We start from the raw sequence: 23,062 nt of genomic DNA, 5'->3' as shown, positions 1-23,062 counted from the left end.
CAGGAAATGAAAGTTGAAATTCTGATCTATCGTCTCATATTCATCTTTTGATCTCGAACCCAAATGTCTTCAATGTATAGTGAAAACAAAACAATTGGCCTTGCTGTTTCAGAGGGGACTACTATGCAATAGAAGTATGTACTCTTTTTTTTTTGTGAAGAAAAAGTAAATACTTCTCAGTATGTATCAAAAGATTATGCAAGTACTGGGACATACTAACCCTTTGTGTAAAGGAAGAGAACACTTTTGCCTAGTTAACCCACGCTGTCGCTGCAAACAAACTCCTTGTTGTATTTCAGCTTTTCTTCATTTATTATTCTTTACATAATGTATACTATAATTTAATAATATAATTTACCATTCCCTTGATTTATTTTTCCACATTTAATTTACACCTCTCTAAAATACACATCACCAACGTTACACATTTTGTGGGCAATATTACCTGAACGTGTCCACAGATCCACACTTCGAAAATGTACCGGAAATAGTAGACCATCTGGGTACCTTTGGGATACTCATTTCAACATACTATGATTTGGGACACACTAATTCTCATCTCGGATGCTATTTAGGACGGATCCTAGGCAAATTGGGACGCAGCACCTGTGACCTACGATTAGCTGATCATCAACATTTACAACATTAATTTAATATATGCTAATTTATGTGTACTCATTTTACTTCAATTAAAATATGGTGCGATGGATATAAAAGGTCCACACATCCCTGTTGAAACTGTAGGTTTTGGGGAAGTAAAACAATGAAACATGAAAAACAGAAAGACTTGTGAAAAATACAATAATCTGGTTCCGTAAGTGTGAACACGCTTTATCAAAGGGCATATGACTGTGCTCAGAATGAACATTTAACCTCATGATCAAAAGCAATTATCATACACCAGTCATCAATAAAGTGATTCTGATTAACCCCCCCAAAAAAGAGCAGCTGCTCCTGTAGGGTCTTCTTGACATCATCTTGGTTTCATCCGACTCCTGAAGTCATGGTCTGCAAAGAGCTTACGTATCATGTCATTGTCAAAAGGCACCGATTGGGTTCTTGGGTTCGTTTTTCAGCTTGTTTTTTATTAGTTAATGAAACCTTAAAAATGCACCAAGAACAAGTGCATTTATTGCATTAGTCTATCTTAATCGTTGTGGCCTTATAATAATAAGTCACCTTTGTTTATTTGAGATCTAATTCTTGTCTAGTATTTTTACTTTCTACCCTACCTATAATAAATAAATAAATAAATAAAAACTTGTGCGATATCTATTTGCCAATTATAACCTGGCGCTCCCTTTGATCACCAAATGATATTCTTGTTGGTAACCTATTTCATTAGCTCAGACTATCCTGTGATTATTTAAAAATAGTCCTGTACAAGAGGTACATAAGGACGAGACCAGTCTGAGAGATCATCTCTAAATGTTCCAACTATCCAGATCTCCTCTGCGACTCTGTGTGTGTGTGTGTGGGTCTGCCTAGAGCACCACACTGTGCCGTTCTGTCGCCAGCCTTCCTTTTGATTATTATTTTAACTGTAGGTGGCTTATAGCCCACAGGAAGCAGGGGAAGTATGCTACTTAAGCCTGCCTCCTACTGAGAAAAAGCCTGCTGTTCTATCCGTTCTTCTGCCCTCCATCCCTCCCTCTGTGGCTCTCGAGGTCTCCATTTAGCACTGTCCCCTCTTGTATCCAACCTCTCGTCCTTACATCACCATTTTTGCGCCCTATGAGTGCTTCATCAGGCATATACTACCATCTCCTTAACTTCTCTCTCTCTTTCTCTCTCTCTCTCGCTCACCAATCTCAAATCAACATCGTTCCTTTTCTCCCCCAATTTCTCTTAATGAGTCTGTCATCCTGCTCTCTACAGGAAGCAGTCAGGCCACAACAAGTGACATCCAGACTGGAAGGGAAGAGGGGGGAGGAGGAAGATCAAAAAGATGCCTTTTAAAGCCGACGCTCTAGGGCTGAATATGAAACATGACTAAACTGTGGAAAGCGGTTCATGCAGGGAGAAATATTTGCATAGCTTAATGTGCTATGAAATCTGACATGTACAAACAGCTTCAATCTGTTTATCGGAGGAAACCTCTTTGCTGGTGCACCCGATAAACATTCTTTAGGAGTTGAAAAAAAAAAAAAAAAAAAGAAACATAACAAAACTTTGTCTACTAATGCACTGTAATTATGGGCAGTTGCTTAAGTGAAGCACATAGTGTCCATGCCGCGGTGCGTAGAGGAAACGTTTTCGGAGCTGCTCTCTTTAAGAAGCTGTTGAGGAGAGGGAGCCTAGTGTTAAAAGGAAGGTGATGCAATTATGGGAGAAAGCATGGTGAGAGCTGTGCTGCTGGAGGAACGGTGAGGCATCATTATGGGGTAGGCAAGAGGGAGATGAAAAGGGACATGGGAGAGCATGAAGTTTTGGTTTAGGGGCTTGAAGCAATTTATAAGCTAGGCTTTTACATGAATAAATATTAGGATTTTTATAGCTCAACATGGTGTCATGTAGACACTTTTAACCTCTTAAAATCTCCTGCCATCAGAAAAAAAATATTTTATATAGCAGTGTTTGTGACGAATTAGACTCTCTGTAATACAGAGAGCTGAAGCTTGGAGTATCTCCATCCACACCTGCATTTTTTTGTTTTCATTATTCTCAAAATATTTTTTATTCACAAATACCTAGCTAGGAGTCAAACGTATTTTAAAAATTGCATTATCAATAAGTTTTGTGAAGCCACATATACAACTGTGCCACTTATTATGCACTAAAGTCAATGAATATCAAGTGCAGATACAAAAATCAAACATTCATAGTATGATGTTAAGAAAGTGCATCTGAGAAATAGGATTAATATATAAGAATAAAGTCGACCATGTGGTAGTCAATAATGGGCGAAACCTGAACTCCTAATAAAGTCTCCTATGACAGTCCTTTGGATTAGTGTCACAGCTTAACTGTGACACACACACACACACACACACACACACACACACGCACACGCGCACACACACAATTCCATGCTGTAATGAAGACAGAGGACAGATGGGAAGAAGTGGCAGGGTGCCAAGATGAGAGGACGCATCATCATAATCTCCTTCTGGGGCGTCATCGTCATGGCGATACTGGACAACATGTTTCCCCAACTGAGTCTAGGGACGGACACTGACATACACACACACACACACACTCTGTGAGCCATTAAGCTAAGGAAAAGAGGCAGCCTGCAAGGCTGGAGTCGGTCTCCATATCTCTGCTGTCCACCACACACACTCCAAACATACACGCCTACACACTAGTAAAGGGTGGTGTGCTGGTTTTGTTAAGGTATGGATTTTTCCCTATGGATATATTGGTATCGAGCAAATTATGCACAGAAAGTGTGCAGCAACTAGGTGAACAAAGGTGAATGATGCGAAACCACAGAGATCGTGATTTTCTTACTGCAGCGTCCACACTAGTTGCACAAGGCAGTGACCATCTCAACATCTCTCAGCACCCGATAATTGCTTGCGCAGTCACATGCCATAGAGCTACCAAACATGAAACCTTTATTCCACTAAGCCCTTGCTACTAGCAGGGTTTCTGATTAGATGTTGTAAATGCATCATATAGACTCAGAATATGTGAATCCATGTTTCCACGTCAAGATAAAATCTTGAGTAGGAAGGTGGATGCGTGCATGAATCCCTCATAGCTCTCAAGTGGACATGGACATGCAGGAGCATACAGATTCACCACTCTTCAGTATAAGAGCTAGAGAACAACGTCCTTATGCACTGCTTATAACCGAAGAGCTGAGGCACTGGACATTATTCGTAATAAGCGGACAAGCGAGCTATGTGGAGAACAGATGGAAATATTGAGATAATTTCATGTGTCTTATGCAGCCAGTCTCTTAATTCAGCTATTCGAGTCCCAACAAAAGCTTGAGGGTAGGAGCGGAAGCCAAAGATAGAAATAACAGAAGCTGACTATTGTGTGATAAGCCCGATCAATTTCCCTTTTCAGGAGCTGTGTTTGTATAAAAGGGGATGAGTATCCTTGAGCCCAGCTTTGTCTGTGCCCAACGTAGCACTGCGGCCAGTGCGGCCTCCGCACAAACACTTCACGTCTTTTTATAATAATGAGACACACAACAAGGCAGGGGTGGGCCTGTTGAATGACTGCTGAAGTGGTGTTTTCATCCTAATCGTGTTATTGTATTAACAACTGCATGGCAACCAAAGTTTAGCGATAGCAACCTCCAACAACAACACCCTCGACCCCCCCAACCTTCACGGCCCTGGCCATCTATTGCATGCACAGAAATTCTGACTCTGTTCATCTAATCAGCAGCCTTAATAGATCACTAATTAGGCAAAGCGTAATTATACACCCAACAATGCCTTAAAAAGAAAAGGTTAAAACTGAAATGTAGGCTGCTATCGCCTAGGGGAGATGCACAGCTTTAATTAATCCAACATATGTGTACTTATCACACTTATAAAGCTGTTCATCAGTTTAAACTGACATGAACCCTAAGAGAGCAGTATGAGAGAAAGCGAGAGAGAGAGAGAGAGAGAGAGAGAGAGAGAGAGAGAGAGAGAGAGAACAACAAACAAATGCTCCCTGCCAGTTACACGGTTAAATGAAAATCAAGAAAAATAAAAGACCAAACACAGTCCATCAGACAGACATCAGATATTTATGGGCTTTCGTATATGCAAAAGCAACCAGGCTTGTCAAGATCTGTATACAGAAAACAAAATGAAAATGCCTTGTTGCTTAAACAGGACATGGCTTAGCAGCAAACAGTAATTTCTAAATTACTGTAAGATCCGTGTTTGATTTATGAACAAAAGAACTATTACAATTTTACCACCTGTTCCAATGTTGACAGTGATTAAAAGAAGTGATTTAAAAGGATTTCATCTTTTTTATTTATTTAGTTTTTAAGAACAACATTTCATAAACTGAAGTAAAAATTCCTCACAGATTTACAAAAGTTTCGCTAAGGCTGATTTTCTGTGTACTACTGAGCACAGCAATCATGTGCAAGTTACCAAGCGCCTTCACGGCACATTTGATTTAGGCCCTGTTTATACTAATGTGTTTTCGTTTTAAAACGAAAACGATCCTCGTCCACACTGGAGTTTCCGTAGCAAAAGTTATGCATTTTAAAACGAAAATCCACTTGCGTAAACAGGGCCTAACACTTTAGTGATGGTCCGCAAAACTTCATAACAGACAAAACTCACAGGGAGCTGAAAACAAGAGAAATGGGTAGCTTACTAAATGCACAGTGCACTAAATCTTCCAATAATGCAGCTCAGCCTTTGAAGCGAATATGTTGGCTACCGTTGACACACGATCCAGCTCCTTTTATTTTAGGCTCTCATTTCTTTTGTCCTAATTAAATGGCTAGTCTTACCTAATTTAGGGATTTGTTCTGGTATGCATTTTTTCCCCAAAGCACTAACGTGGACCAAATTTGTGTCTGCAGTTGAAATAAATAAGCCATTAAAACTCATAATCTGTATATAAAACTGTAAGTTATCAAATTTGCAGCCAATCAATCGAGGTTCATGCTATTGAATCTCCTTATATGCAAATTTACACGAACTCAGGAGCTGTCGTAGAATCCGAACTGGCTTTTCATGAATCTTGTGTAAACGCTCCTATAGTCAGTTTATGGATAAATTAGTTCGTATCCAGCTTCATAAATGAGTTAAGCTGTTGGTTAAACTGCATCTGCTGCATTCTAAACGAACCTAAACACTTTTCAGAATCTTGCCATGGAGTGGACTGGCCTTTTTAAGCAAAAACATCGTTTCCAACCTTTAAGTCAAAACTGGCTGAATTCAAGTGATAAGGTCAAATGCTGAAGATCATAAAGAACAACGAGGAAGGCTCAGAGAAATCAAAGTGTACTGACCACACCACAAATGCGCCACCAATTACAGCTCTCTCTATGCAGCACAGCTAGATATCTTTAAAAGAAGGCTGTGCGTTTGAAGCAGGAATTAGCTCATGCTCTAATTAATGACTTGCAGTAAAAGATCTCCATTACAGCGCTGGAGAAAAAAAAGGGCCTCAGATAGCGTTCTTTCATTCATTCATTTATTCCTGTCAAATTAATCAGTAGAAGGAGGACTGAAGTGGGAGAAATCTGAGACGTCCGATTTGTTACCGAAGCGGGGATACTGATGGTGTCACGTGAGAAATGAGCCATTACTTTCATAAACAGACCATAATTAGTCACTGCAGCACCAAGGCCAGTGGGCTAATGTCAAAGATTTATGGCCAGCTCCCTGAGAAAGGCAAAGGACATAGTCTTGTTATTACCTCGAATATCACAACCAGGAGGCTAACGAGGGCTCCAATCTCCAGCTGCAGAGCTGCAGATTAAGAGAAAGCACGGGTGTATGCATGTGTGACATCCGAGTGATCATGTCCTCGCTACCTCGGGTATAATATATAGAGAGTAACACTGAGACTGCCCTGCTGTTTCATTCAAACAATAGAATGAAGGCTTGCATATTAAAAACTAATCCATTTAATCCCTTAAATAAAAAGAATGGGAAGCTTAAGATGGTGATATTCCTTTTAAACGGTTTGCAGCCTTTCTGTGGGATTGCAGTGGCTTAGCAGTCTAAAGCGCTTTCCATACACAGGCTTGTATCTCTGAGTGAGAATGCGGTGGGGAAGAAGAGAGCATTATCAAAAGCAAAGGTGCTGAAATCACAATCGAGGAATAAGACCCCTCTGTCTGTTCAGGCTTCTAATTGCCTTCTCCGAATGTTGTGGCTGACACACACGTGAATCAACAGAGAAGATGGTGAAAATGAGAAGGAGAGAAACAGAACAGTAAACCAGGGAAGTATGCTGTATCCAGCTCCGGTTCAACAAGATGTATTCAAAAAAGACAAAGAAAAAAAAAAGAAACAATGTTTATTCAATTACACTCCTGCTACAAAATAAAACGTGTTTCGGAAGATAAGGACATCTGAAACTTCCTCTCATCAAAGAATTGAGACGCGGCCTAGAAAAGCCCAATTAATCACAATCAAAGACAGATGTGCGACAGCAGTAAGTAATAACAATGTTACCTGTTTAGGCCTCGTGCATGCAAATACTGTAATTAAAACATTCCCATTGAGGCTAAGCAGTCCACCTGTTCTGACATTAATACCGTAGTAACACTGAGGTAAAGTTTACTTTCAACAAATCATGAAAACTAAGCACTTAAAAAGCTGAACAACAGAACATGAGGCATGAAAGAAATTTGCATAACAGCTGTCATAAAGGGGTGGGTTGATCAAAACATCAAACAAAGACACTAATGGCGGTTTAGTTGACTCATCCAAGCTCAGTGGAAAAGCTCTTGTTTCTAGGGCACATCAGCTTCAAGGAACATCAAGATGCGAAATGCTTATACCCTTCTCGCTGACGCGTGGGTGTCCTACTGGGTGCTCGAGCCGTAACAAATCTCATGTTATAGTCTGCTGCTGAATGGTTCTCTCCGAGCCCAGATATAATGCTTTAAGAGCGACAGTGGCGCTCTGATAATTGTGGAGCGAGCCATCTGTAATCATTATGAGAGAACGTCTGCTCCTCTCCATGGTGGTCATATGGTCAAACTTTTTCATGTGCCTTCAGATTTGAAAGGGCAACTCTTTGCTAGAGACTGCAGGCTTGGCTTCAGGCTTTGGGGTTCAACGTGCCTCGTGATCATTAATCAAGCTACATTTTAATTTGAAAGACTTGATGTCGTTGTCGATTGATGAATTGTTGTTGGTGTTAGTGAGGTTAAATAACAAACGCCTATAGTAGAAATTCGTTGATCCTTCAATTTGTCTGTGGACTATTCCTAGTTATTTCACCAGGCGGCAAATCAATGCTGTGTTATTGCAATGAATTTGTTATTGTCAATCTTGATATAGAAGAAATTTTACAGACTACAGCCAAATTACTGTGAGTGACAGCTCCACCTTGCAATAAAAAGAAGAAGTTGCACAATATAAATAATACACTGACGTTCAGAAAATCGAAGCGTTATGTGATATTAATTCAGGTTTGAGCCACTGCATCGAGGGATGATGCTGGTGATTTACTTGTGCTGGCACTGTACTCCCTAAAAGCACTAAGGAAAGGGAAAGTACACAGTTCGACTAAATTCATCTAGGCCCAGTTTCAACCATATTGGCTTTAGGAAAATAAATTTTAGGGCTGGTGGAGTTTATTGTATGCTCAGCACTTTAAAGCAAATGCTAACGTGTAAGTTTTTCTTTGCAAAACTACTCCTACTCTTTATACTCTCTTACCTTTAAATATTTTTTGGCAAGTAAGAGCCAGCTGTTAGGAGCCAGAGACTACAATTTAAATATGTTGGATTAGCTAATAATAACTAGAAGGCATACTTTAAGGAAAACTGTGCAGATGGTCTCTATCACTGCTACCAGTGTTAGTTCCTTTTCTTTCTTTCTTTTTTTTTTTTTAAAGCTGGGAACCTGACTGTGCAATTGCTTGATATCTGGCTGGCCAGATCTTAAAAAGCTTTAGCTGGGGATCTCAAAAGACATTACCTTCCTGCTGCTAATGCTTTCCCACAGTCCCCCCATTACTGCCCTAGAAAATCACAACCACTTCTACTAACACGCTGCCTGTGCTTCAATTTGCATACCATTCCACTTATGCTAGTGAAAAGGAAAAAATAGAGACACATAAGTTACCAAGGAACGAGCAGGATTACATGTTTCGAAATGAAAATACAGAAAACGCATCTATGAGGTGAGCTGAAGTGATAATTTATGCTGTCAATTAGCAGGAGAGGAAGAACTCTATGTGTGAAGCGAGGAGACATTTCAAAACAAATCAGCCAATACACACACTGCCTTCTCATTGCAGGTTTTGTAGCCACGTAAAATATGAATGATAGGAAATGACCTTTAGAAGTCTGTCAATATGGATCGCACTGAATCCTGGTAGTTGAGTGGAAGCCTCGTCCTCTGTAGCATGCTGCTAAAAAAGGGCATTTGGATAGAAACCGCTAATTAATTGTTTGACTTCTTCAAAGTGGATGTGTTTCAGGGGTCTAGAGCTGTAAAAGGAAGAGGACTGGTGGTACAAGTGGCTCTTTTTTTTGTATCTCAGTTTTCTGCGATTGGCTCATGGCCTCCTGGGTAACACGTTTAATTGGAGAGCTAACATGTACCTGTACAGAGGAGTGAACTCACTGCACTCACTCATGTTTATAGATTAAAAGTTACAGGAGTGAGAATATAGGTGTCACATACACTTTTTGAAACAAGTTTAGTTATTCTTAGCTGACTAACAATTACTAATACACAGAATACAAAACAAACAAACAAAAAAATACATGTGATATATTAATGAATGATACAGAAACAGTCAAGCTTTTTTCCATCCATCATTGTGCACTCAGTGCTCTGTAGGTACAATCTTATCCTCAATGCCCAGTGAGGTTTACTCTGATTATATTATTTTATCAGACCTGCCAACCTGAGAGCAGTCAAGATGGGAAATATGTCCCCCCCCATTAAAAAAGAGAACATGAGCCAATCAACATATGAATCTGGAATGATTTGCGCAGGTGTTCTGAACTCTCCAACACGGCCTGGAAGCCCCGCCCCCTTTTCCCACCATCTTGTATGCACTCGACAAGACTCATGGGGTGATTTCAATCTAGGCAAATAGAGAATGTTTGAGTTCATTAATGTGAAATAAAATCTAGCCGTGTACTGTATGTTTGACTTAGCTCACGTTAGACAAGTATATACTTCACGTCAGTTCTAACATCTGACCTAAAGAAAAAAGATTAAATATGCCTAAAATGAAGTGTCAATCTAACACTTTAAGCAGTTCCTGACTAAGCAGGTTTTATATTTATATTGTTATTACATCCTCCTGTACTCTACCTAAACCTGAAATGGTGGAAATGCTCAATTCCCCTATATATCATGGTTTTTAATGGATCAATATCACACAAGCCTACTGCGTTTATACAAGGGAAGTGAAATCTTCTGCGTGCTGCTTGCTAGACGAATGGCTGTGGGTGTCTTCTTTTCTGATCTGCATAGCTATGCCAATATTTTAGCCTTAAGGTTATCTATAAGCTAGTATGCTCCAAAACCATGACAAAATTCACATTAAGAAGATATACACATTCAAAATTCAGTCTCTCTCTACCACCGACACGGCTCAACAATTTTGATGACATCATTCTGCACCTTGGCTTCTCATCAGATTTTTTGTCCAATCAAATGCTCTCTAGAATCTGAAGTGTCCCGCCCCCAAATTTTGTGAGGTAAGCTAAACGCTATTGGCTATTTAAAAAGTAGGATGAGCCACTTGATGTGTCACACCTTGACTTCCAGTTTCCATGGAAATCACGTCAACACAATCGAGTAATGCTCGAAATACATTTCAAGGCACTTCATGGGGAATGTAATGCTTCATGATTGCAGAAACATAATTGACATACATTAGCAACCTAAAAACATTATTTATAATATTGTTATAATAATATTATATAATATTGTTATAGTAATATTATGAATATTATTTAGAATATTTATAATATAATATAAAAATATTCTTATGATCAAATGTTTTATCCCCTAAAATACTTGATCATAGTGTTTAGTTTGTAGCGCCTTGTTTGTAGGCTAATATTATACTAGCTAACTAGAACTAGCATGTCTGGCAACACCATGCAGAAATTTCTAACTTTTGACTACGTGTTCACTAGAGTAACATTACTAAGTGTTTGAGCCACTGCAGACACTTTATTTAGTATTTTTTTTTATCGTATAAAAAAAACGAGAGAAAAAAACAAGCTTTGGGAAATTAATAATTTCAAAGTATTCTGTATGACAGAAGACTTTACAGAGAACTGAAAAATGAGAAATTAATTTCAAATGGGGTTTCAAAGCATTAAAAGAATATTGTGGAAATTTGAGTTTTCATTGACTAACAGGAAATAAATGACTAAAATAAGGCAAAATGTTATATATCAGATTTAATACTGAATCTGTATCAGAATCATAAAATACTTTCAGCAAAACTATAAATATGTTGCCACTGGATGTAGGTGAAGGCATTAATTTAAAGCCCTACTCATTTTCATATTGCGTGTGTGAGACAATGGATCTCCTTATATGGGCATAAACATTATAATTTTGTGGTGTATTTGATCCGTAACGTGATCCATATACCGATAAACCATACTAACAAAAGCCAATCTTTGTCGTCAGAGTAGAACATTATGCTGGGCTTCTTGTAGTGCTCTGAAATTTGATAGCTAGAGCAGGTCAGGTAAATCAGCTTTTGTAGAATCCACCCACCAGTATACTCAATTCAGTTTATTGGCACGGCCATTGCAAATCAATCAGCCAATGCTCTCGGGTAGCCTCCACACAATAGTCTCTCCGTGTGTGAACATGTGTGTGTGTCTTATACAGCATGACCTCTCTCTGCTCCAAACACTGATATGTTTACCAGGATTCTGTTTAAATAGCATAAGCGAGAGACAAGGGGAGACGAGTAATGTTAGAAGCCTAGTATCTTTCTCTCACACTACAGTATGTTGCTCAGTTCCTGCCTTTACTGTTAAAACATTCCATCCTTCTCTCTCTCTCTCTCTCTCACTCAATCTCTCTGTCACTCTGTAATAAGCTAAGGTTACCGTGACAGTATGGTGAATGAAAGAGAGGAGAAGGGACAATAAAAGGGGAAGCAATTTGATTATCGCGCTTCAATCAAATGCAATTAGAGGAGGTCATCCAGAACACTCACCCAGCAATCTAAAGAAACCACCTCCCCACCTCCTCTCCAGTTCCACACACACTCTCACAAACTCAGACACACTTACACACTTTATCATGCACGCACATCTCTGAGGCCGCGCACGATAGACAGGAGTGGAACCGAATCACTGAGGAAGACCTTCCAGGATTAGATGTTGCTCTGGGCGAGTCCTCGCATCAATTAATCACCAATTAATAGACACAGGAAAGAAAAGAAAAAAAATCTTGTGATACACTTCTGCTTAATTAATACACTGTTCATAATTTGGGGAGCTTAATTAATCAATTTCAGAGTAACACCATAAATGGAAAACAGGAAAGCATGTGTCTATAATGCAGTGGACAGTGAGGATGGGGAATACCGAGTGTGTGTGCTTGGAGCAATTTGGTTTTAATCCAATTATGCAATTATGGTAAGATGACAGAGAGAGAGAGAGAGAGAGAGAGAGAGAGAGAGAGAGAGAGAAACAAATAACTGTAGTAAGGGCTCATGGTCATTGTAGACAATTGTATAATTTATGGACTACTCACATTATTTGGTGTCCTGTATGTTTGCCTCTCCGCATAATTAGTGGTGGAAAAATTAAAAAGTAGAGGTTGGAAATCAAATGTAAAATCACTAATAAGTCTAACTTATTTATGTTTAAAAAACAACAACATATTTTTTGTAATAGCATGATGGCACAAAGATTTCATATATATATATATATATATATATATATATATATATATATATATATATATGAAATATTATATATTATAAACATATAATATATATATATATATATGTTGTATATCACAGAGGTCAATCACAGAGGTCAGACGTTTCTTGTAGTTGGCCACCAGGTTTGCACATATCTCAGGAGGGATTTTGTCCCACTCCTCTTTGCAGATCTTCTCCAAGTCATTAAGGTTTCGAGGCTGACGTTTGGCAACTCGAACCTTCAGCTCCCTCCACAGATTTTGTATGGGATTAAGGTCTGGAGACTGGCTAGGCCACTCCAGGACCTTAATGTGCTTCTTCTTGAGCCACTCCTTTGTTGCCTTGGCCGTGTGTTTTTGGTCATTGTCATGCTGGAATACCCATCCACGACCCATTTTCAATGCCCTGGCTGAGGGAAGGAGGTTCTCACCTAAGATTTGACGGTACATGGCCCCGTCCATCGTCCCTTTGATGCGGTGAAGTTGTCCTGTCCCCTTAGCAGAAAAACACCCCCAAAGCATAATGTTTCCACCTCCATGTTTGACGGTGGGGATGGTGTTCATGGGGTCATAGGCAGCATTCCTCCTCCTCCAAACATGGCGAGTTGAGTTGATGTCAAAGAGCTCCATTTTGGTCTCATCTGACCACAACACTTTCACCCAGTTGTCCTCTGAATCATTCAGATGTTCATTGGCAAACTTCAGACGGGCATGGACGGGCATGTATATGTGCCTTCTTGAGCAGGGGGACCTTGCGGGCACTGCAGGATTTCAGTCCTTCACAGCGTAGTGTGTTACCAATTGTTTTCTTGGTGACTATGGTCCCAGCTGCCTTGAGATCATTGACAAGATCCTCCCGTGTAGTTCTGGGCTGATTCCTCACTGTTCTCATGATCATTGCAACTCCACGAGGTGAGATCTTGCATGGAGCCCCAGGCCGAGGGAGATTGACAGTTCTTTTGTGTTTCTTCCATTTGCGAATAATCGCACCAACTGTTGTCACCTTCTCACCAAGCTGCTTGGCAATGGTCTTGTAGCCCATTCCAGACTTGTGTAGGTCTACAATCTTGTCCCTGACGTCCCTGGAGAGCTCTTTGGTCTTGGCCATGGTGGAGAGTTTGGAATCTGATTGATTGATTGCTTCTGTGCACAGGTGTCTTTTATACAAGTAACAAGCTGAGATTAGGAGCACTCCCTTTAAGAGTGTGCTCCTAATCTCAGCTTGTTACCTGTATAAAAGACACCTGGGAGCCAGAAATCTTTCTGATTGAGGGGGGTCAAATACTTATTTCCCTCATTAAAATGCAAATCAATTTATAACATTTTTGACATGTGTTTTTCTGGATTTTCTTGTTGTTATTCTGTCTCTCACTGTTCAAATAAACCTACCATTAAAATTATAGACTGATCATTTCTTTGTCAGTGGGCAAACGTACAAAATCAGCAGGGGATCAAATACTTTTTTCCCTCACTGTATATATATATATAGCGGGTAATCGATTTACTTTGGCTAATTCCTGAATGAGGCCAAAAAGTAATGTGTTGCTTATGGTGTCAGACAAAAAAAAAAAAATGCTTTCAAGAAGTACAGTTTGTCAATCTGTTCTTTTTTTTTTTGACCTGGGCAAAGACCTGGCTAGAGGAATGTGTTGATGAATTCATACTGGTCTTGCACTTTGTTTGGTTTCACTTTATGTTTTTGCCCAGAATCCAGTAAATGAATGCTGGAGGGTACACGGTAATTGGAGTGGATCATGTGTAGGCCTAGAGCTACAGAGAGTGAGAGAGACCCTGCTGAGGAGTGTTGCTTATTTATGTGCATCAGAGCCTCGAGCCTGCTCTCTCTTTCTCTGTCTCTGCCTGAATTACTGCCTAATAAACATTGCCCAAGGAGTGAACATGGACACACACATGGACAGGATGAACTCTCCACGCTTTGGGCTTGATGACTACAGACTGCATGCTTTACTAACTGCTCAAGTGGACAGTTTGAGCTTTTTCCATCTCACGGCCACTGAATAAATCTTTCGCTCTCTGGAAGAGTTAAATCCTCTGTCAGCAAGGTATTAGATGTGAAATCCTTTGTGATACTTAAGATTTATCACTTAATAAGCATTGACCACGGAAGGATCTAAGAAATATATATATATATATATATATATATATATATATATATATATATATAAGTATACATACATTCACACACACACACACACACACACACACACACACACACACATATATATATATATACACAAATATCCTTAGCTACAACTGACTGTCTATTGCAAGGCCTTGACATGTCTAATTCTGGTAAAATTTAAATAAATAATAATAATAAAAAAAATCGTCATGTCAAATATTAGTGCATGTTCGACCAAGAAAGGAAAAGACATTACACACTGTAATTACACACTGTACAAAGACAGGTCCAGAAGTATCTATTACTGAATCTGTTCTCAGAAAGAAGCAGGAATGGAGAGAGGACAAAGGATTGGAAAGGCATAAAAAGACAGAGGGGAAAGGAAGAAATGAAGGAAGCAATAGGAGTGCCTCCCTGGATAATGCATTCCAGTAATGACGAGAATACAATCGCTACAAGCTTGGTGTCCCTACACCCACACCCCCACGCTACACTGCCCCCTGCTTGCTGCAAGACAGAGCTATAAGACTCCACTTTAAACCACACAGCAATAATGCAACATAATGCATTATGGATCACTTTGCTTGCAATATGATGGCTATACTGCTCCCTCATTGCCCCATAACAACAGCATAATCTCCATTTCAAAGCCAAGACCCTTTTAAAAAGCAAACCAGTTCAGATGCCTGTACAAAAATCAAACGTGGTAATGACACGACAAGGGAAAGAGCTTGACATTGTTCACCGGTGATCCTAACAATGTACACTGGAATCAGGTATCACAAACATAACCCCCCCCGCCGCAACACACACACACACCAAGGCCGGATTATCCATGGGATTGTGCGAATCAATGGAGCACCAGCCAATGGGGTCACCCATATAAATATATAAATTTTTAAAGGAGTAGTTGTTATCTTAATCATATATATTAGAACATGCAATACTCCGCACATACAGAGCCACGGTGGGAATCAAACCCCCGACCCTGGAGGTGTGAGGCGAACGTGCTAACCATATATAGGGGCACACGGTGGCTTAGTGGTATATATATCCTGTGGAACAGTCCTTAAGACATGAACAGTTTACAGGTGGCAGACAATTACAGTCACAGTTACTTAGGACACTAAAGAGACCTTTCTACTGACCCTGAAAAACACTAGAAGAAAAATGCCTCGGGTTCCTGCTCACCTGCGTGAACATGCCATAGGCCTGCTGCAGGGAGGCATGAGGACTGCAGATGTGTCCAGAGCAATAAACTGTAATGTCTGTAATGTAAGATGCCTAAGACAGTGCTACAGGGAGACAAGAAGGACACCTGATCTTCCTTGCAGTGGTAAAACCATGTATCCCCCAGACATGATAGAGAACTTGCAAATGCCTTGGTGGAAGAGTGGAGGAACATCTCACAGCAAGAACTGACAAATCTGGTGCAGTCCATGAGGATGAGATGCACTGTAGTACTTAAAGCAGCTGGAGGTCACCAGATACTGACTGTTACTTTTAATATTGACCCCCCCCTTTGTTCAGGGACTCATTATTCCATTTTTGTTTGTCAAATGTCTGTGAAACTTGTTCAGTTTATGTCTGTTATTGAATATTTATATTATAAATATTATGTTAATACAAATATTTACACATGCTAAGAAATTTGCTGGAAATAAAAGCAGTTGAATGTGAGGGGACGTTTCTTTTTTGAGTATATTTACTGGAAGAGATGCAAACAGATACTAAATGAACAGTTAATACTATACATATATATATATATATATATATATATATATATATATATATATATATATATATATATATATTATATTATATACAGGGAGAGAGAGAGAGAGAGAGAGAGGGACGAATATAAAAAATATATGCATATAAAGAATTGGGTGCATGTGACCGACGCCCCCAACCCCCCTTGAGCTTGCCTTATTTGGTATATGTGTGCAATGATTTTTTTAGACATACTCTAATGGTTTTGCATGTAGTCCTGATAGAGGCCATTTATGTTGGGAATAATGATATATAGGATATGTTGCAATGGAATGAGTTGCATTCAGATTTTGAGCATCAGTAAGGGCTAGAATGACCCTTTTTTCATGTAAAGTGGGATGAAGGGGGCACTTCAAGTGTGGTCACCCTAGGGCACCAACCTGTGTTAAACCAGGCCTAACACACACACACACACACATACACACAGATTGAGACAACAGTGCTCTGCTGAACTGAACATGTGAACAAGTCCCACAGTTAAAATAGCAAATTTCAGCCATTTTCCAACTATTCCCATGCACCATTAAATGACTACTGTCATAAAAATAAGAAACATATGGGCCTCTTTAATTGGCCAATTTCTCTTGCCAGTGCATTCACTGTTGTTGTTTTTTTCTCCCTGAATCTCAATGAAATACACAAAGCACACAGTTAAATTGAGGCAGACATCAGTAGCATAGTACTCCACTGTCTCAACCCAAATAGCAGAAGATCCCTTCTGTTCTATTGATTAATTGTACTGTTATATTTGATTTATAGCTTTTTTACAGGCCATTTATTCTAACTGCCAACACACACACACACTCACACACACACACACACACACACACACACACACACACCGTGTTTTTGGTTTTGGATTCTGTTTTGATGGATAAAGCTCTGGTGTAATAGTCTTAAATGTGACTCAGCAGGCCCCTGGATGGATGCACACAACCTCTTTTAGAAACAAGTGCAAATAATTCTCCAGCCTCCTCTCATGGAACATGCAACTTCGTATCTGTCAGTGGAGTTCAAGGAATTGTTCAACGAATGTCACTAGTCATTTGTCCTACCGACATGGAACGGCGAATAATTATTCATATTTAATCAGGCTGAGCACGTAATTTCTCCTGCTGCGCGATAAGTCGCTTTCCATGTTCCATTATGAAAGTTATAAAGAAGCACGCTCCCAGCGCTTCCCCAGCATGGACTAAATGGAGAGGCTAAAGTGGTTTGGCTTATAAAATCATAATGGGCTTGTCTGGTTTGATAAACTGAGAATGGTGCTGGAATACAAGTATGAGGGAGAGAGAGTCAGAGTAAGACATGAGAGAACAGGATTGGTTTGGGTGTGAGATAAAAAAAGAAAGATTGTAAAGGGTATAGAGAAAGAGCGAAAACTGAGTAAAGGAGGGGTTTTGAAAGTCAAACTGGCTATACACTTTTGGCAGATCAAATAAAGATCAAACAAAAAAAAGAAAAGAGAAAGATTAGGGAAATAAATAAAAAGAGTAAGGTCCAATATAGTAGCAATAAATAATACAGATGCAGAGCAACACAGGGGCAGTGAATATTGAAGAATGGAAAAGGTTAGAGGGGAAACGCATAGAGAAAATTGAGAAAGTGGAAATGAAATGTTATGTTATTCATATGTTGGGATCTTGCTATGGCATTGCCTACCAAGTTGTAATTGCTTTGGCAATGCTGCGTGAAAAGCAGACAGGCCAATGAAACACACTAAACTGAACTGAGAATGAGAGATAGCGGGGGATCCAAAATAAATAATTAATGTTGTTTAGGTACTGGCATCCGGTCCGTTATACCAACTTGTAATTGCTTTGGCAATGTCGTCTGTAAAGCAATAGTGCCAATAAAGCCTATTAAACCAAGAACAAAAGATATTGGGGAGGGGTGTATTGTGATACGAAGCCCAGAGAAGTCAGCTAAGTTAGGGCACTTTCTCATCTATTCGTCCATTTTCCTAGTTTGAATTCGATCATTTTATTTTCTAGCTGGTCCAATTTGATTTCACACGGCTCAAATTTAAACAAGCCACAACAAGAAAATACCCTACTGGTGAAAATTCATTCAGCGATCAGGAATCATGGAAATCAAGCAAGCATGGAGAACATCCATCCATCCATCCATTTTTTCATACCGCTTATCCTACACAGGGTCGCAGGGAGCGTGGAGCCTGTACCATTTTTGTGTTTGTGTTTTTTGTGTTCCCCAATATCCAGAATACATATTACTTCTGCAGAACTCCAGCTCTTGTCTTCTGACAATCGTTTTGCATCTGGTTTGTTAGCTTAGTATCTTTAAAATGTTAAAGCTAAAAAATAATTCTACCTGCAACCCAAAACACATAGCAGTTTGGTTAATTTGGTTAAATTCCTGCATTTGGCTCCAATCAGTCTTGCCGCAGTGTCAGACGAGTTTGACTAGTTCTTTTGTTTTGTTTTGTTTTGTTTTGTTTGGTTCCAAAGCTAAATGCACCAAAGAGTGTATGTATCAAAAAATGTATCAAAAAACAAAAAAACTAACAAAAAAAAAAACCCTTAAATATTTCAGGTTTGAAGAAGACTCACCCTGCTCAAGAGGTTGAGGCTTGAGCCCTGTTGCCTTCATCTTGAGTGCTTCCTTGGCGGACATGTCACAGCATGAGCCCTTATTGGTGTCCTGATCGCTGTCGGCCTGGTCGCTGTCCCCGTGTCCACTGTCCCTTAGACTTACCCGCTCCGGGTCCTTAAACGTGGAGCTGCTACATGATGCAAAAAATCAAATAAGAAAAAAGTACAGCAGCGTAAATAAATGACATGGGAAATGAAAATGGTAGGAGGACGCGTTCTAATTTGAGACATACACTCACTCGTAAAGTAAAGGAGGGGGGATGGGGGGGTCCAGGCATATGTGACGGTTGAGCGAGTAATTTAATAGGACTTACCTTTGAACAAACTGCTGCCTGCTCCCCATGTAATTGGGCTCGGTGGGGAAGTTGTCAGTCTGTGAAGGAGAAGGGAGAGAAATTCAGGTGTTGCACGACATCGAAACACATACTGGTGTTGATAGAGATCTCCTGGTGAATGTGGTTGATTAATTATTCAGAAATAAAAGGGGGAAGGATGGAAAGCGGCAGAGATGGTGGTAGGGTGTTAATCCTTACATTTGTACATTTTAATTATTGAATTAATACAGCAATTAAACATTCAAAACATTGTCTTGTACTACTGTGAACTTGCAGTGACCTAATGGATATAAATAGGAAAGGGAAGAAATAGTAAGACAAGAAAAGGAAAGGCAGCAGCAAAGAGACACACCTGCAGAGTATTGCACCAAGTACTGTAAATACACATGCACACACAAAGGTGGGGTGAATGTGTTCTCACAGCACAAGCAGGCTGTGTCCAGGCTTGTCGACTATCAACATTATCGTCTCTCAACAGAGAGCACCCATGAGTAGCAAGAGTGCATTATTCAATAAACTTCAACAATCATCCATTTAGCCAAAGTTCTTCCTTCTCCTCAATCCTTGTCCATTTTTTGAACATCTCACAACACCGGAAAAGCCAATAGCACCTTCTCCTATAGGTTGCAATTACTCAACTCTCTGCATTACGTCAATGTTGCCACAATGAGTTTGCTTTGCAGTCCCCAGTCAATATGGAGTGGAGAGTAGGAAGAAGGCGGCATAAGCTGTGGTTCAGACAATATTGACATGGCTGAATACGAGCCTGAACGAAGACTAATGCACTGGGCCCGTGTCTCCATCTCACATCACACAATTTCACCTGTCTCAATCTTGCGGAGGGGTTTGGCATCATGTACTTAGCAGCAATATGATAGCTTTAAAATTTAAATATCTGAGGTTACCCAACGCTTTTACCCAAAGTGAACCCTATAACTTCTAAGAATTAAGTCCAAGCATATAGCCAAGCTCATGGGAAAACAACAGCAAGAGCATCTCAATGGCAGTCCTGGGATTAATATATATACTCATTATATTTATATATTTAGAGGTAGCAAAAAATGTAGTCTACAAGGGGTGGGAATTTTGACTATAATAGAGAAAACTAATATCATATATGTATGTATTAACCAACTCCACTGATATGCAGAGTAACAAACAGCCAACTGTAAGCCTTTCTTTTTTAAATTGCTTTCATTTTGTAATATTGCAAAATTATTTATTGTCAATATTGTAAAAAAAAAAATCCACAAAGCTGCTGAGTTCTTGATTCTGATTGGTCAGGAGTTGTTATTTTCTACAACAGCAGCTAAGACAGTAGTTCGGCTCAAAGGCAAATAGTAGATTTATATCAATGTGCTTGTTCTAATACGTTGTTGTTTCCTGTTGTTACACATGGCAGACACTCCAAGTGTAACTGTTGATAAAGGTAAAGATTTTTGGAAGGAGTCTCCAGTGTCAGTGCTTTGTTACAGTCGGAGGTAAAGTTTTCATAGATGTCTTTCTGGTTTCTCGATAACATAGCAAACTGCATATTTTTGTCTTATTAACAGACAGAAACTAGAGAGTAAAACAAAGAGCCCAGTGAGGGAACTACTTTATAGTTTAGAGCTGCTATAACAAAGTGATAACATGAACTAACTTGTTTCATGGATGTTCCACAACATTAAACGTAAATATAAATGGATAAGAAGTATGATGTGTTGTTCTGTTGTTCTTTTATTTAACTATTGACAAATTGTTGTGGTTTAAGAGGAATAAAACAATTTTGGATGTGAGAAAAATAACTTTTGTGGTAATGATTATTTTCCAATAACATGCCTTATCATGTTTTCTTCCTTACATATCATGATAAAAGAAGTGATACTGTGATACAAGATTACTTGAAAGATTGTGCTATGTTTTCTGTCATGATATACAGTGAGTCCCAAAAGTCCCCATACATAGGGAACTATCTATGCCAGCACCACATCAGTTGTGCCTTCGTCAGTGGATGTTTGGGGACATACACATCTCGGTTGGTTTGCAACACTTCTAGTCCTTTTGAATTTCTTAATAGGTTTGTGTGTGATGTGGTTGCCATGTTCCCTTTTAAAGTCCATTTCAACCTTGCGACAGCTTCCTGATCCATCCATGAGAATTATTTCAGTACGTTCTTCTCTTGTCAGAGGCATGAGTTATATATATATATATATATATATATATATATATATATATATATATATATATATATATATATATATATTTTTTTTTTTTTTCCCCTATGTATGGAGACTTTTGGGAAACCCTATATCTCAGTACACAAAGTTTACTACACCAAATGTGCAATCAAAGTGCCGCCGAAGCTGTGGGATATGAAAGCAGTTAATATATGTGGACAGTTTATATGTACATATGCATTTACATATACAATACTTATTATCGCCAAACTCAAAAACTTGTATTTTTGCGAGGGATTTAGCTTGATAAAAACAAGATGGAAGGAGGCTAATCCCCACAAAGAATTAAACAGCTAAAATTGTATACCGTTTATTACCTCCCTTCACATTTTGTCTCTAAAATCTATGCTAATGATACACCACTGAAATCTCTTCACCTCTTTCCCACATATGGGTAAGACCCTACTTCAAATGCACTTCAAAAGAAAGTTTTAAAAGGGGCCATAATGACAGTGACAGACAAAGAGGAAGGGGGGAATAAAAGAAAAGAAAAGAAAAAAAAAAGGCAGGGGCTCAGCAGGAAGAAGGATTTGGAGAAGGTCAAATTGGCCTCCCTCAACCACAAGAACCTTTTCCACTTTTGTCAACGCTTTCTATTGTGCCATGATGTTGAACTTCACGGGAGATATAAAAATTGAGGAGGGTTGTCGTGTAGATCAGAGTATAAGATGACCAAGAATGTCTGGCATGGCACCAACAATTGCTCAGAATATGTTTTGAAGTCTAACATTCCACCTCATTAATCTTTCTAATCTTTTTTGGGCAGAAAACTATTTTTGGTGGATGGTTATAAACTGGCTGGGATAAGTTGACTGTGAGATGTTATACGCCAAATGATTGTGTATGCTGTTCATCCAAGCTGATGTTAACATTAAAAAGTTGGGTAGAAGTGGAACACAGGTCTCAGGTCAGTGCAGAGGCAAATAGGGGTTAATTTATTTAGATAGCATTAACAGCTTGTTCCAGGCAGCCCTAGCAAGCACTACATGCTATCACATGACCACGACCCAGCTTTCAGCACTTTAAAACAGACGATAAGAGCACTTTCCTGGAAAGTGTTTTATAATATGCCTCTATCCAAACTATCCCTAGAGAAAGAGAGAGAGAGAGAGAGAGAAACATTAGAGGGAGAGACAAAATATGGTCTATAGTAAGAATTTTGAAGGATTTTAAAGATTTTATTATCGATAATATTTTTCTGTAAAACTTTCAAAGACCTTTGAAACCAAAAATGCATGTGCTACTGACGCTTGAATGAGTGTGGAATGAGTGTGCTCTGAAATGCCTTGGCTACATACTGAAAGTTCACATAATTCGTCTTTTTTCTCTCATTTTCACAGCCTGAGGTGCCACAGAGACTGAGTTTTTCCTCCGAGCATACAGGATATTTTATTGACAGCTGCAGGAATGCCGGAAACTTGCCCACATGTTATGAAAAGTGTTCTCGTCATTTCTTAGA

The 23,062-nt window shown here is 39.3% G+C and overlaps 1 protein-coding gene across 1 annotated transcript in view; it reads right to left on the bottom strand.

Annotated features, from left to right (window-relative positions):
* The window catches only part of pcdh17 (protocadherin 17), a 76,201-nt gene that overhangs the window by 25,764 nt on the left and 27,375 nt on the right, over positions 1-23,062 (bottom strand). Inside the window, exons 3-4 of the mRNA XM_053635567.1 lie at positions 19,364-19,422; positions 19,008-19,180 (exon numbers count right to left, since the gene is read on the bottom strand). Of these exons, the coding sequence (XP_053491542.1) occupies positions 19,008-19,180; positions 19,364-19,422 (232 nt within the window). The remainder of the gene's footprint in view (positions 1-19,007; positions 19,181-19,363; positions 19,423-23,062) is intronic.

The sequence above is a fragment of the Ictalurus furcatus genome, chromosome 10 (genome assembly GCF_023375685.1).
Source record: "Ictalurus furcatus strain D&B chromosome 10, Billie_1.0, whole genome shotgun sequence".
NCBI classification, from domain to species: domain Eukaryota; kingdom Metazoa; phylum Chordata; class Actinopteri; order Siluriformes; family Ictaluridae; genus Ictalurus; species Ictalurus furcatus.
This window is presented reverse-complemented; position numbering and strand designations above follow the sequence as displayed.